General features: G+C 36.1%; 1 protein-coding gene across 19 annotated transcripts in view; it reads right to left on the minus strand.

The window, feature by feature from the left end:
* LOC120319950 (ephrin type-A receptor 5-like) overlaps window positions 1-14,701 on the minus strand; it is a 518,483-nt gene that overhangs the window by 199,814 nt on the left and 303,968 nt on the right. Inside the window, exon 2 of one of the 19 annotated variants that reach the window (XM_039369351.1) lies at window positions 11,855-12,068. The exons of the other annotated variants lie outside the window; for them this stretch is intronic. Coding sequence (XP_039225285.1) covers window positions 11,855-11,956 — 102 coding nt within the window. The 5' untranslated portion in view covers window positions 11,957-12,068. The remainder of the gene's footprint in view (window positions 1-11,854; window positions 12,069-14,701) is intronic. 19 annotated transcript variants of the gene reach the window in all.

Here is a 14,701-nt window from a genome sequence, read left to right on the forward strand (position 1 = left end):
GATTAACCCAATAGAAATTATACTGAGATAATTTTATTTGTTTTAAAAATAGAAAATACAAAGCAGGTATGATAAGCCTAAAAGTAGTGATAAAATACTGTATATCTCTGTTCAACTCCTCAGTAGGGTTAAACTAAATTTGTTCTGCTTGAACTCTGCTAAGTAGGATTTTAGCAAAACTTTCTCAGTCTAGTTTTTGATTACAGTGCTCCCCCATTGCCATAGGGAATACTGGATCTCACAATCCCCCTGTCCTTCTGCATAGGAACAATACAAGTGTGTACCTTGCTGCCTCTTTTCTTCAGCCCTGTTTAATGTTTAAATGATTTGGTTAGGTATGCAAAGTAGTGGTTCTTAAACACTACACTTTTATGTGAACAATTGTTTTAAACAGAAACTTCTTTTTCATCTCACTTAAAGAGTGGATGCAAAAAATTAAGCCATCTAATCACTAGTGAAAGTAAAAGTTAAAGAACAAAATAATTGCTGGTTAGAATTTCAGTACACAGTTATGAAATAATGGATCCTTTCAACCATAAATTATTGAACATAAAAGCAATTTAAATGCTACAGTATGGAAAAAATATAAGAGTTTAAATATTAAACATTTTGTGTGTTATATTAGATGTCATACATTGTGCTGTTTCTAACTCTTTTGCCTTATCATATCACAGTTTTAAAATTATAATCTGAACCATTATAGTTTCTATACCAACCCTAGGGCTTATTTTAGAATACTGCTGTAGCTCCGTCCAAGCTCTTCTTCGAGCAGCAGATTGCCTTGAGTAGACAACTGAGGAATTCCACTTGAAGCTATTTTTTAAAATGAATTATTGAATGTATATCCCATCTTTCTGTTTATTCAACAATCAACTTTTGATGCAAGACTTGGCTGCTTCCCTCAATTCATAATATATGCCTGACTGTTACACCTTTGCCCTTTTTCATCGGCTATTCCTCTATCAAAACGGAATATTTTCAAAACATCACTGCATATTTAAAAAAAATTCTGGGGAAACTAGCAGTGACTGTCAAAAGAAAAGAGTGCAGGCAGGCAGGCAAGGTCAGCACACAACAGTAGCAGCTGCCTCCCCCCCCCTTCTTCCACTACCTCACCACTACTATTTCCCTTTCCCATATTACAATCTCCTTTCCCTCTTTCCACTACCTCACTATTTAACTTTCTAGCCAACAATAAGCAGCCTCCTCCTACCCAAAAAAAAAAAAGAATAATCCTTTCTCAGGATATCACTGAGCTGGTCCATTCACTGGAATCCAGAGCCAATGAAGACTTGCATATAGCCATAAGGTAGTGTAATAATGGATATAAATAAACAGTCTACACACCACTGTTACAATTATTATTTCTTAAATTTATTTGCCACCTATCTCATCATGTGGTTACTCTAGGCAGTTTAGAATAAAAAAGGAAGAAAATGAAAAGAGTATAAACAGAAGTAAAATAATAGAACAATAAAATAAACAATGAAAAAAATACAAGAATACATCAATATGATAAACAAAAAGATAGATGGATGGAGAGTAGAGAATGGGGGAGAGAGGGAGAGGGGGAGAGGTGGAGTCTACCATCAATCCAGCAGCCACCTCCAGTCCAGAACACCCCAATTTGGTACCCAAGCCAACTGGCAGAGTATTCAGGCTCTTATGGAAGGATAGGAGAGTGGGGCAGATCTTACCTAAAGGATAAAATGTTTCAATGGATGAGCATTGCAGCAGAGAAGGTTCTTCTTCTGAATTCAATAGTTAAAGTTATCCCAAAGGTACTTTTTCAAAAGGCAATTGGACTTTCTTTGTTTTTCCTTGAAGATCTTTTGCTTCTTATCAAAGAAGTTTTTTCAGTTCTAGCTGAATGGCAGAAAATGAAACAATTTATATTCTTTGCAGTCATCTGGTTGTTTTAGCATTCTCTCTGACAGTCATTGAGGCCACTTGGAGGTATATCTGTGCCTTCTGGGTCACAGATATAATGTGTATATCTGTAAATGTTGTGGAACCTTCTTGGAACTTGATAGGTCTATGTTATAAGCAGGAAATAGGTGGTGTTTTATCCCTGCCCCTCTGTTGAGAGATTGGGTGTTCAATTTTAACATAGATGGTCTCTTTGAACCAGCAGTCCTCTCTGTCCAGAATGTGGACTTTGCTATCTTCAAAAGAGTGACCTTTCTCTTTCAAATGCAGATGGACTGCTGAATCTTGTCCTGATGGTTTGTTCTATGATGTGCTATGTGTTGGTGAAGTGGTTGTTTTGTTTCTCCAATGTACAAATCTGCACGTCTCACTTTGCAGAAGGTTCCACACCCATATGCACTATGCAGATTACCCTGAGGGCACAGAAAAATCTCCAAGTGACTTCAATGACTCTCATAGAGAATGCTAATGACGAGATGACTGCAAGGAGTATAAGTCTTTCCCCTTTCCATCATTCAGTCAGAACTGAAGAAGTTTCTTAGATGAGAAGCAAAACCTCTTCAAGAAAAAACAAAGAAAGTCCAGTTGCCTTCTGAAAAAGCACCTTTGGGACAACCATGATCTGGATGACTGAGAATCTCCATAGACAAATAGTCAGAGTTCTTTGATTGATGGGATCCAAAGTAGGCCCTCTAGGTCAGCATGAGTAGGATGGGCTTGTCCTAGAGGGATGAGGTGGTTCATTAGTTAGCCTCTATTTGTGCCATTAAGGGCTTTAAAGATCATAATCAACATCTTGAACTGCACTTGGAAGCAGACTGGTAGCCAGTGATGTTCACTGAACAGAGGTGCAATATGGGCCACCCAAAGACTGCTCTCGCTGCTGGACTTTGTACCAGCTGAAGGTTCTGAATGGATTTCAAGGGTTCAGGAATTCAGCAAGAGATGACCAGGAATTGAGTAGTTGAGCATAGGAAGTCATGTTCCAGGAAAGATCACAACTGGCACACAAAATGCAGTTGTGCAAAAGCTATCCTAGTCACACCTGCCACCCGCTCTTCAGGAGAACCCCTAGGCTATGAACTGGATCTGAAGGGGTGGTGCAACCCCATCCAGAACTAACGATGACAAATATCCTTAGATTCCTGAGACTTCATGCACTTAAAGCCGCTCAGTCATGTCAGGGTTCTGTCTATCTCTTGTCTCTCATCCAGAACTCTACAGCCTTCAAGCATTGTAAGAGGACAAAGACAGCATCATTCGGATTGCCATGGGTAGAGATGTAGAGCTGAGTATCATTACCATATTGATATCTGAACCCATGGTGACAGATGATCTCACCTAATGACTACAGCCCTATGAGAGACATCATAAGCAAGTGTTCTGAGGCTGGATCTCTCATTCTCCATCAAAATCAACTGGGACCAACCTTGGAGTAAGATGCTGAACCAACACAAAACTGGCTACCCAGCCAAAACTCATGTAGCTAGCCCAAAATACCATGCTAGCACTTCAGGGAACAACTTCCTATAATCTCCCATACATTGATTTTACTGCTACAAAATGCAACTTTGAGTTTCCTCAAAGATGACTTTTTTCCATAGCTTTTGCTCCATACTGCAGCAAATTAAAATGCATAACAAATTAAATTGATGTTGAGGAAATGTGCGTGTTCAGGAAGTCACTAGAATGTATGTTGCATTAAGAAGTATGAAGAAGAAAAATTATCTGCAGCAATTCCTCGTGCTTTATTTTAAAAGGAACATACATCATTTTCATCTTTTCATATAATTTGTTTCCATCTCATAATTTGTAATCACCAAAGTTTCCATAGTAAACTACAAAAATACCAAATGGCAATGTTTGCATAGTAACATAATCACATAAATGTCATCATTACAAAGTTAATTGAGGACATCTGACACAAGTACATAGGTTCTGGCATTGACCTGATTATGTCATTTGGTAAGTGACTGAGTGAGTGAGTGGGTTGATTTGGATCAACTAACCCCATACTGAAATGCCTTTACCCAGGTTTTTTGTTTGTTTGTTTGTTTGTTTTGTAGAATGCACAGAACGGTGTTCCGGCACCTTTTTTGAACAGAAGAATCAGCTCCTTTGAAGCTGCTTGCGCAAGTAAAGCTCTGGCTCGGTGAAAGGAAGCTGCCCAAGGAAATTGGGGGCATTGAAGGTTGACCTAGAAACACTTCCACATCCCTGAAAGCAGACCCTCTTCTCTGCCTTGGTTCATGGGGCTCCCTCCCACTGCCACTGCCTGTCCTCACCCCCATATTGGCCACCAAGGACCAGGACTGATTCCTGGAGCGAATCTCTTCGAGGGACCAGGTGCAGCAACGTCACCACCACTTTGGTCACTCTGGCTCTGGAGGAAGCCTCTGTGGCATCAGAGGCAGGTAGGACAAGGTGGCAGAAGACATGCCAGTTCCGAACAAGTGCACTCTCAAAAGCCGTGGCAATGGTGTCCATCAGCTGACCCTGCTCATGTGATCTGCATCTCGGAAGCTCCCCAAAGCAGTTCCCCCCCCCATAAAGGGCTTTCGACTAGAACCAGAGCTGTTTGTGAGTTCCGGCACCTTTTTTTTTTAACAAAAAAAGCACTGCCTTTACCTGTTTCTTGTTTTAATTCTTCTTCCTTTCTTTGGTTTGATCCTTGTTCTACTACAGCTAGAATAAAGCTTGAGAAGTATTTGAAAAGAAGAATTCTTGTAAGATAATTTCTGAACTGCAACATCTTATTTATTCTTTGGGGAGTACATGTTGCTTCTTACTGCAGAAAAATGAGTGGCTAATTCCTTTTCATTTGTAGCTCTAGGTTTTCTAAATTTCTTCCTGCTATCATGTAATAGGGCCTTCACCTGCACTCATATTTATACTGTTACAAAGCTATTAAACAATTAGATCCATCTGGAAAAGAACATAAATGCACCAATTTATTTGTTATCTTTTCTCTCCAACAATAACTGGTATCATTTTTCTAAATCTCCTACTTAAAGCTACTTCTCTGTTGCATTTAGCGTTAGTCAAAACATATTCCCAAATAACTTCTAAATACGCATATACAGATCTTATCCTCAAGCTTACAATATAATGGATATGAACAGAACAGAATAACAAAGTTGGAAGAAGAAGAAGAATTAATTTACACAAACCTATGGAGACTTTGGATGACCAAAAAATGATTGTAACTAAACTTTCTACAATTGCAAAATTAATAGAAATGGACTTGAAATTACAACTGTTGGAGAATTATAACAACCTTGATAATCAACTATTAATTATAAAATTGGACATGATTGAGTGTTTTATCCAGCAGACAGGAACCAGGCGTCAAAAATAGAAGATGGGAGGTCTTTTACTGACCCAAATGATATTACAAGCAATAATGGGAAATCTATTTGCTAAAATAGAGGTTTTGTTATGGAAGCCTATTTCACGTAGGAAGAAAGCCAGAATAAGACTAAAAAGAGAAATTTAAAATTATATGTAATGGATTAAAAAGGTTTTGAGAAATATGGACTGATTTAAGGATTAAGATTTAGAGTTGAAAATTTGTGATTATTAGAATATATATGTTAAACAGAGTAGGAATGTATTTTCTTGAATAATATGTTTATTTGTATGAAAATTATTTCATAATGGAATGAAAATAAGAATATGAAAGAGGCTTTTAGAAATTCAGATAGCTTTAACAACTAATTGAGTGTGTTAAGTTAGTAAGATGATGTTTTGTGTAATAATAGGGGTTTTTTTAGATATGATAATTATTTGAATGAGATTTAAATGCTATTTGAAGTAATAAGAGAAATCTGTGATAAAATCAATGGTTTATGAGATTATGAATTAGAATATATCTGGATTAATATTTTAAAAGGGATACCCGAAGTGATAATACATTTATCTAAAGTTAAATTGAACTATGGTAATTGTAAATTAATAAAGCTCAAAAAAGGATTAGGATTTATAGATATGTAATATAGAAATGGATTATGTTAAATAGGTTACATCATTTGAGGGAAATAGAGAGGGAACATTTAATGTATTTACTTGAGCTATTATATGATTTTGTTTTTGGATGATTGACCACCTAACCACCACAGTATGTCTTGAGTATTCTGTTGTAAAAGTTAAAAAACCAATAAAATTTGTTATAAAGAAGATCTCTCTCTCACAATCATTACTATTGAGCCAAGGTACCACCTATACTGTGCATTTGATTTTTCTTGCCTAAATATAGACTTTTTTCCACCATTGGATTTCATTTTGTTAGATAGCGCCCAATGTTCCAGTCTGCCAAGATTCTTCTGTATCTTAAGTCTATCTTCTGGAGTGTTGGCTATTTGTACCAGCTTGCTGATACTTGCAAATTTGATGAGATCACCATCTCTCCCCTGATCCAAATCACTGATGAAGATATTGAAGAGTACTGGGCCTAAGTACCCCACTGCATACTTCCTTCCATGTAGATATAGTTCCATTGAAGACTACATGTTGAGTATGGTCAGTCAGTTACGAATCCATCTGGTAGTGATGCTGTCTACCCCATATTTTTCTATCTTATCAAGTAGTAGATTGTGGTCTATTTTATCAAATGTCTTACTGAAGTTCAAGTAAATTATATCCACAATATTTCTCTGGTCCACTAATTTTGTCACTTTGTCAAAGAATGCCATAAAATTTGTTTGGCATGATCTGTTTTTGGCAAACCCATATTGGCTTTTGGTTATGACTTTGTTTGCCTCTAGGTGTTTGCAGATTCATTGCCTGATTATATTTTCCAGAATCTTTCCATATATTGATATCAGGCTGATAATTTCCTGGATCTATTCCCCCCCCCTTTTTTTTGAAAATGGGAATTACATCAGCTCTTCTCCATTCATCTGGTGCTCCAGGATATTTGAAAGATATACATAGTTCAGTAGTTCTGAGATCACATCTACCAATTCACTCAGAACCATAGAATGTAATCCATCTAGTCCTGGTGATTTGAACTCATCTAGGATAAAACAGGTGCTCTTTTACGTTTTCCTTACCTATTTTAACTTGTATTCTTAATCTGTTTTTTATGGTACTGTTTTTGATAGGTTGTGTTATGTATTGTTATTGACCTTTAATATGTCAGGTTTAAATGGATCTCCAACTGTTCTGGAGGGAAACTGAAGTTCATATTTGAGCGGGTAAAAAAGTGTAAATCTGATTGGTCACCACGGCAGGTATAAATATCTGTCAGTAAATCTGATTGATCACCTGGCGGCAGGTATAAATATCTGTCAGTTCATAGGTTGAGTTTAGTTCTATTATTCTTGCAATAAAGTATGTTGAATTAAATCAGTCTGGTCCATGCCTCCAAGAACCCACTATTTAACAGTGGCGACAAAGGTGCGATCTCACCAAAGGAGTGATCCCAATCCTGCCTGCCAGCAAGCCGAACTGGAGGCACATTGTCCTGAGGGATCCGTCCCCAGGATTTAGGCAGTTCATTCCTTTGTTGCAAGGAAGACAGGTCCAAGACCTCACCACTAATCCACCATGGCAAAGGTGGGCAGACTCAATGAGTTTGACCTCTCCCACTCAGAACAGTGGAGCTCCTATGTCTCCAGGGTGGACACCTAGTTGCGGGCCAACCAAGTCAGAGAGGACAGGTTACAAGAGGCGACCCTGCTCTGTGTGTGTGGACAGGCCACATACAACATTGCAGAAAACTTGATGACACCAGCCAGCATCAAATCAGTAATGTTTGCTGATTTAAAAAAAAATGAAAGAACATTTTGAACCCAAGCTTTCCATAATCGCTTGGCATCACACCTTCGAACAGAGAGAGCAAAAGGCAGGGGAGTTGGTAGCTGAATTTGTGACTGCACTCCGGCAAGCATCACACCACTGTGAGAGTCAGGTTCAAAGAGTTCGAGGGGCCCCTCAACGTTGTGGTCATTGAAGGACAACACACAAGACTAATAGGATTAGACTAGTTCAAGGCCCTGGGCATCCAAGTAACTGGTATAAATCGCCTCAGATGGCTGACCTGGCACCAGTATGCCAAGAATATGCCGATGTGTTCAGTCCTAACTTAGGACAATATAAAGGGGCACCCATATCTCTTCATCTGGATCTGGCTGTCACGCCAATCAAGATTAAGCCACGCACAGTGCCATTTGTGCTTAAACCAAAAATTGATGCAGAATTGGACAAATTAGTGCAACAAGGTATCTCCAACCAGTGGACAGTAGCCTGTGGGAGACTCCCATATTGACCCCTGTGAAGTCAAATGGGGATGTCTGTATTTGTGCAGACTATATGTGTACAATCAACAAGGCACTACAGCAACACACTTACCCAGTGCCAGTTGTTAGTCACATTTTTGCATCACTTCAAGGAGGTTGCGTGTTTGCCAAACTTGACCTAGCACAAGCCTACCAACAGCTGCCAGTTGATGATGCCACAGCTGGTCCATGCCTCCAAGAACCCACTATTTAACCGGTTGGATGTTTTTTTTTTCCTTTTGTGTAAAGACAATACAAAAAAACAAGTTAAGCAGTTCTACTTTCTCCGTGTTGCTTGTCACTTTCTTGCCATTTTTTCCCATTAATAGATCAATCATTTCCTTGATTTTTTTCTTTTTTACATGTTGAATGAAGTTTTTTTTTAAATTATGTTTGACTATTGTCACAAGTCTTAGTTCACTTTGAGCCTTAGCTTTCCTGACTTCATCTTTGCAGGTTCAGGATGTTTGCTTATATTCTGTCTTACTTATGTGCCCCTCTTTCCACTTTTTATACTTGTCCTTTTTGTCTTTCAATTAATCAGAGAGTTCTTTATGCAGCCATGCTGGTTTCTTTTGAGAGCTGTTATTTTTTTTCTTTGTTGGTATTGTGCTAGACTGGGCTTTTATAATCTCACTTTTCAAAATTTCCCAAGCTTCTTGTGTTGTTTTCCCATTGAGGATTCTCATCCATAGAATCCTTTGCAAGCTCTCTATTGAAATCAGTTCTCTTAAAGTCCAAGTCTCTAGTATGACTTTGTTCTGTTGCTTATGCTTGCATAATGTTGAATTCCAATATTGCATGATCACTACCCCCCTCAAGGTTCCCCATTACTATTGTTAGATGCTTTCTACATACCCTAGTTAACTGACTAGCAAAATGTTTATCTATTTCCTCTGGTTGGGTAGCCTATATAGTATACACCTATGGCAACGACATCTTTTTTTCTTTTTATATTAAGTCAAATGCATTCAACATGGTTTTTATCATTGTTGTACTCTATTTCTGTAGAGATGTAGTTATATATAGTGCAACTTTACCTCTTCTTTTATTTGGTTTGTTTCTTTTTTTTTATTGAAAATTTTTAAAATTTTTACAAATAGGGAAAAGAAAAGATAAAAAACAAAAAACAACCCTACCCAACCACCCCAACCCTCCCACTCCATCCCCCCAACCTTCCCAGAGCTGAATATAGGCTTAATTAAAATTTCTAAAAATCTTAAAAAGAGATTTAAAAAGTATAAACCATAAATATATCTAAATACATTACATAAGCTTATAAGATAATTAACAATAATATATATGTAAAAAAGCATAAATATTAAAAAAGAAAAATTCTTAAAAAGAAAAAGAATAAAAGAGAAAAGAAAGAAGAAAAGATGTATATATAAAAAAGAAGTAAAATAAGATAAAATAAAAATAAGAAATATAAGGAAAGAGAAGAAAAAAAATACAATCTATAAAATATTAAGATTTATATATAGGTTATTGAAAAACTAAGTAATATTTTTTTATATCCAACTTATGTTGTATAAAATCTATCCATTTTTCCCATACCGCAAAAAACTTCTCTTGCGATTGATCCTTTAAAAAAGCCGAAATCTTTGCCATTTCCGCCAAATAAGAAACTTTAAAAAACCATTCTTGCAAGGTAGGCAAAGATTCCTTCTTCCAGTATTGCCCTACTAACAACCTTGCGGCTGTGATTAAATTTAACATCAGTATAACCTCCTTAGCATCACAATCAGTAACGATACCCAACAAAAACAATTGTGGGGTAAATTTTACCCTCCTTCTAAAAATTCTTTGAATATTCCACCATATCTTAATCCAAAAAGCTTTTATATTTTTACACGACCACCAAATATGATAATAAGTAGCATCAAACAACCACATCTCCAACATTTAGGCTGTAAGTCAGGATACATACGAGACATTTTTTGTGGATCAAGGTGCCATCTATAAAACATTTTGTAAAAATTCTCCCTTAGGTTCTGGGCTTGTGTAAATTTAACATTCCTCACCCAGATGGTTTCCCAGGTATCTAGTAGAACTGGTTCACCAAAATGTTGTGCCCATTTAATCATACATTCTTTAATTAGTTCTGGTTCTGAATCCAGTTCTACTAGCACCCCATAGATTCTCTTAATATGAGTTCGCCTTTGGTCTTTTACTTGTTTAAAAAGATTTTCATCTTCTCTAAGCAAACCCATATTACGATCTATCTTCCATCTATCCACTATTTGTCTATACTGAAACCATGAATATGTAATATTTTCATGTGCTAAATCTTCCAAAGATTTTAACTGCCAATTTTTACCATCCCATCTGAGTAATTGTGCATAAGAAACACTATCCATCTTAACTCCTCTCCTTATCCCATCTATCGCATGCCAAGGTATAGCCCATAATGGTATTTTAAAATCACTTTTATAATATTTCCTCCAAACCCGAAGTAAAGAAATCCTTATGAGATTTAAAAACCCGGTCAACTTTGGTTTGTTTCTTTTAAATAATTTAAATCCCTCTAGCTGTATATTCCATTTGTGGGTTTCATCCCACCAAGTTTTCCATAATGACAACAATATCATATCTACCTTTATCTACCCTCATGAATCTGAACTCAGCAGTTCGGCTGATACAGTTCATCTGTAATTTTAGCCCTTGCAAGTAAGATATCTCCCTTTGTGATGACACACCTGTCCTCTTTGAAGGTCACTACATTGCATTGTTTTGTGAGTTTCTTCACTGACAAAAGATTAGCTTCAAGAGCAGGGACATATAGGACCTTTTTCACAAGTATCTTTCTGGTGACACTCAGGGAAATAGGACAGTAAAGAAAACCATCTCCTATTCTTTCTGATTCTATTATCTGCTCATTAGTTATGGTGATTTTTTTTCTGTTTTACTCTGGTCAAGATGAATAAAGAAATATTTGTCATGTGACTTGTAGCTCCTAAATCAACATATGTTGCTTGCAAAGATGAGGTGCAACTTTTGGATTAAAAATATATACATTATCTGAACCAAAATCAGTTTCTTCCTTCACACTTTTGACTTAAAGTAGTTTTCACATTCTAGCTTTCCAGATTCTGCAATCTGCTTTTAAATGACCTTTTTTCTTGCACACATGTGTTTCTTGCTTCATGTAACTGTTTTTATTCCTATTTTCTATTTTTAAAGCAGACTCTATGAAAAAAGCGCCATCGCTATTAACACTTTCTGTTTTATGCTTATAGTCATGTGTAAGCTTTCCCTTAGCATATTCCAATGTCAGTTCATCATCTGAACATGTATCAAGTGCTGTGATAAATGTTTCATAACTTTCTGGTAAACCACTAAATAATAGTACTGTAACATGAAAATCTTTTATTTCTTCTTTTATATCTCTCATATGCCTTATGTAATCCTGCATATCCTGGCTTTTCATCAGCAGAGTTTGGTATAGCTTTTTAATTAAATATAGTTTATTGCTACGATTGGCTCTTCCATGCTAATTCTTCCATATTTCTTTAGCAGTTTCACACTTACATATATGTAAGATTTGATCATCTTTTATGCTAAGAGAGATTGTAGTTTCTGATCTTTCTCTATCCAGTCATCTGAAGGGTGTTCTGGCCTAACTTTATTTATACATTTCCACGTACCTTCACTTTTAGCAGCATTTTCATCTTGAATTTCCAAGAGTGGTAGTTCTGGTTTGTCAGATTTGCAAATGAAAACTTTGTTTCAGCTGTGTTACTGGGCATTTTCTTTATTCTATTGCAGTCTTCTTTCTGTTGCTATATCTTGCCCTTATTGGCTGTAGCTGGCTATGAGTGGGCCCATAACCTGTTGGAAATTCTTTTTATATATACAGCCCTACATAACAAAATAAAGTGTACAGTCACTATGGGTCTTGCTGCTTAACTGTTTTAACTGTAATAGTAAATTCTCATCAGAACAAAAGGACATAGAGTATAATAGTAGATGCAAACTTATAAATGCTGCCATCTACTGGCTCTAGTATACAAAATACATTCCAACATGTATTCCAACACTAACACATTTATATATATTTATTCGTTGAACATTTAAATTGCAAAATCATTCTTGTCCATATATATTTTCTTTTGCTATAATGCTTCTATATTATTTTTATATTTAAATTATTTTCCAGTTCTAATCAAGTAATGAAACAAAATTATAACTCAATGGGAAAACAACTTGTCAAGCATTCAGTCAGATTTAATTTACATTTTTAACTCAGTAGGGAAGCAATAATTTATTATTAATATTATCCAGACTGCTATGAACTTAGATAGAGACAACTGAGAAAAGTTGTTCTTTTGTATCTGGGACCTCTTTATATAAAGTCCCAGGATAATAATTTACAGCAGGACATTTACAGAATGATTTAATCCCCCTTTCAGTATATATTCTCAAGACATAGCATTACAAAACTACTACAACAATGCAGCAAACTTTGCAAACCTGCTGAGTCCCATTCCTATTACCCAAATTTGTCAGCAATGGGTTTTCTTTAGTTCTTCCTTGCAACATTATTCATTAAAGCACTGCAGTAATCACTAGGGTGAGGATTTCTATGACATGCCATATTTTTTTCTAGGACCTTCATTTGAATGTATAATTAAAACATTTTTAGAGTAATCTGGTGAGAGTTAGATGCTTTTTATTTTACCTGAAAAGTCATATTTTGATTTTCTTAAAAGTCTTATGTCATATATCTGCTTAACTAAGATGTACTTTGGTCATTGGCAACCCTCATGATAAGCCAGCAATTTTGAGCCAGCAAAGAAAGTGATAATTGCCTGGGTTTTTTTTTTCCTATTCTTTTTGCCCCCCAACTCAAGGAAGTGTGTGTGTGTGTGTGTGTGTGTGTGTGTGTGTGTATGAGAGAGGGAGGAACAAAGGCTTCTCCCCTGACCAGTTCTGAAAAAAGGCGAGTATGCACCTGTTTCATTTTCTTTTTTTATTTGCTCCGCAACTCAGGTATGTGTTTGGGGGGGGGGTTTGAGGTGGTAGAATCATGTAAGAGCTGCCATCTGATTTCAATAGTAGATGTTCAGCAACTGTGAAATAATGCCTTCTTGTTTGAGAATTTGGGGAGCAGATTTTCAATAATGATGGAGTTTGTTTTGTAAATTGTTAAATATTAGCCCAAAGCATTTTAATGTTCAACAACACTGTGACACAGCAAAACAATAGGGTTGTTTAGCAAGATTTGCCTTCACTGAAAACAGGCAACATCTCCTTTTCAACAGCTTCTTCTTCAGCAGCAGGCTCATCAAATATCCAGCCAGAATTTTCTAAGGATCTCTGTTCAATGACGGTTACTTCAAATATTGCCTTAAAGGAAATTCGGTAATGGTAGCCTCAGGATTTTTTTTTATTTTTATTTTTTGGATGATTCCAAATGAATCAACTCTAAGGTAAATTTACATTTCTGTCTGTTATGAAGATGTATTAGGAAAGATAACATCTGCTGTTGACAACAATAATGTATGAGTTTCAATAATTGAAACAATTATATAAATGGAAGATATGTAGCCAGTGTTATTATTGACACTCTGAAATGTGACAAGCCTGGTAAAGGATTTTTTTTCTGACATATGAAATTCTACAAAAAGTAAACAATTCCACTATTCCTATGCTCTTTGATGATTCTATGAAACTACTCTAGCCAGATGATGTAAAAGGGGGAAGCATTCTTCTCTTTGTAACAAATGCCACTTCATGCATGATTAAAGCAAGCAAGGAACTTACAACTTTTTTATCAAAAAAATGATCCATACCATATGACTTGCACATGGCTTACACAGAATGGCTGAAGAGATTTGAAGTAATTATCCAGATGTTCATTAAAGCTCCTCTTGAAGTACAAACATTCACAGAAATTGCTCCTACTTTGGTTCTCCCTCCCCAATCTGTTGTGACATGTTGGGGGATTTGGCTGGATGCAGCTATGTATTATTTCACAAATTATGCTTCCTTGTGGCAGATAGTTAAAGATCTCACAATGAGATCATCCTTATTCAGATCTCTTCAGAGAAATTTAGAAAACTATAGAAGAATAGACAAGTTTATGAAGTAGATTGTAACACTTCCTTCATTTACTGGCTATAAGCTGATATACACAAACTTTTCATATAGCATTAACATGTAATTCAGTACTATAACTAGTCTTGAACTAGGTTTCCCTTGTAAGTTCACACTGCAACCCAGAAATCAAATAACTAATATTATTAGAACTGTATACAGAGATACATATACCACCCACACCTGCTGACACATAAACAAAATTTTCTTACTGTAACAAATGTTCTCATTTAAACAATTTCCTAGTTTCAAATAATATAGCCATGATGGCCAAAATGATTGATGTGGTCTTCTATTTTCAATCACATTCAAAATAATAGCCAAAAAGTAAATCCAGAAAATAGTAACTTTGTGATTGTGTGTGTATGTGTGTGTATGTGTGTGAAAGAGAGAGA

Source organism: Crotalus tigris, unplaced genomic scaffold (genome assembly GCF_016545835.1).
Source record: "Crotalus tigris isolate CLP2741 ecotype Arizona unplaced genomic scaffold, ASM1654583v1 scf7180000021050.780039, whole genome shotgun sequence".
NCBI classification, from domain to species: Eukaryota; Metazoa; Chordata; class Lepidosauria; order Squamata; family Viperidae; genus Crotalus; species Crotalus tigris.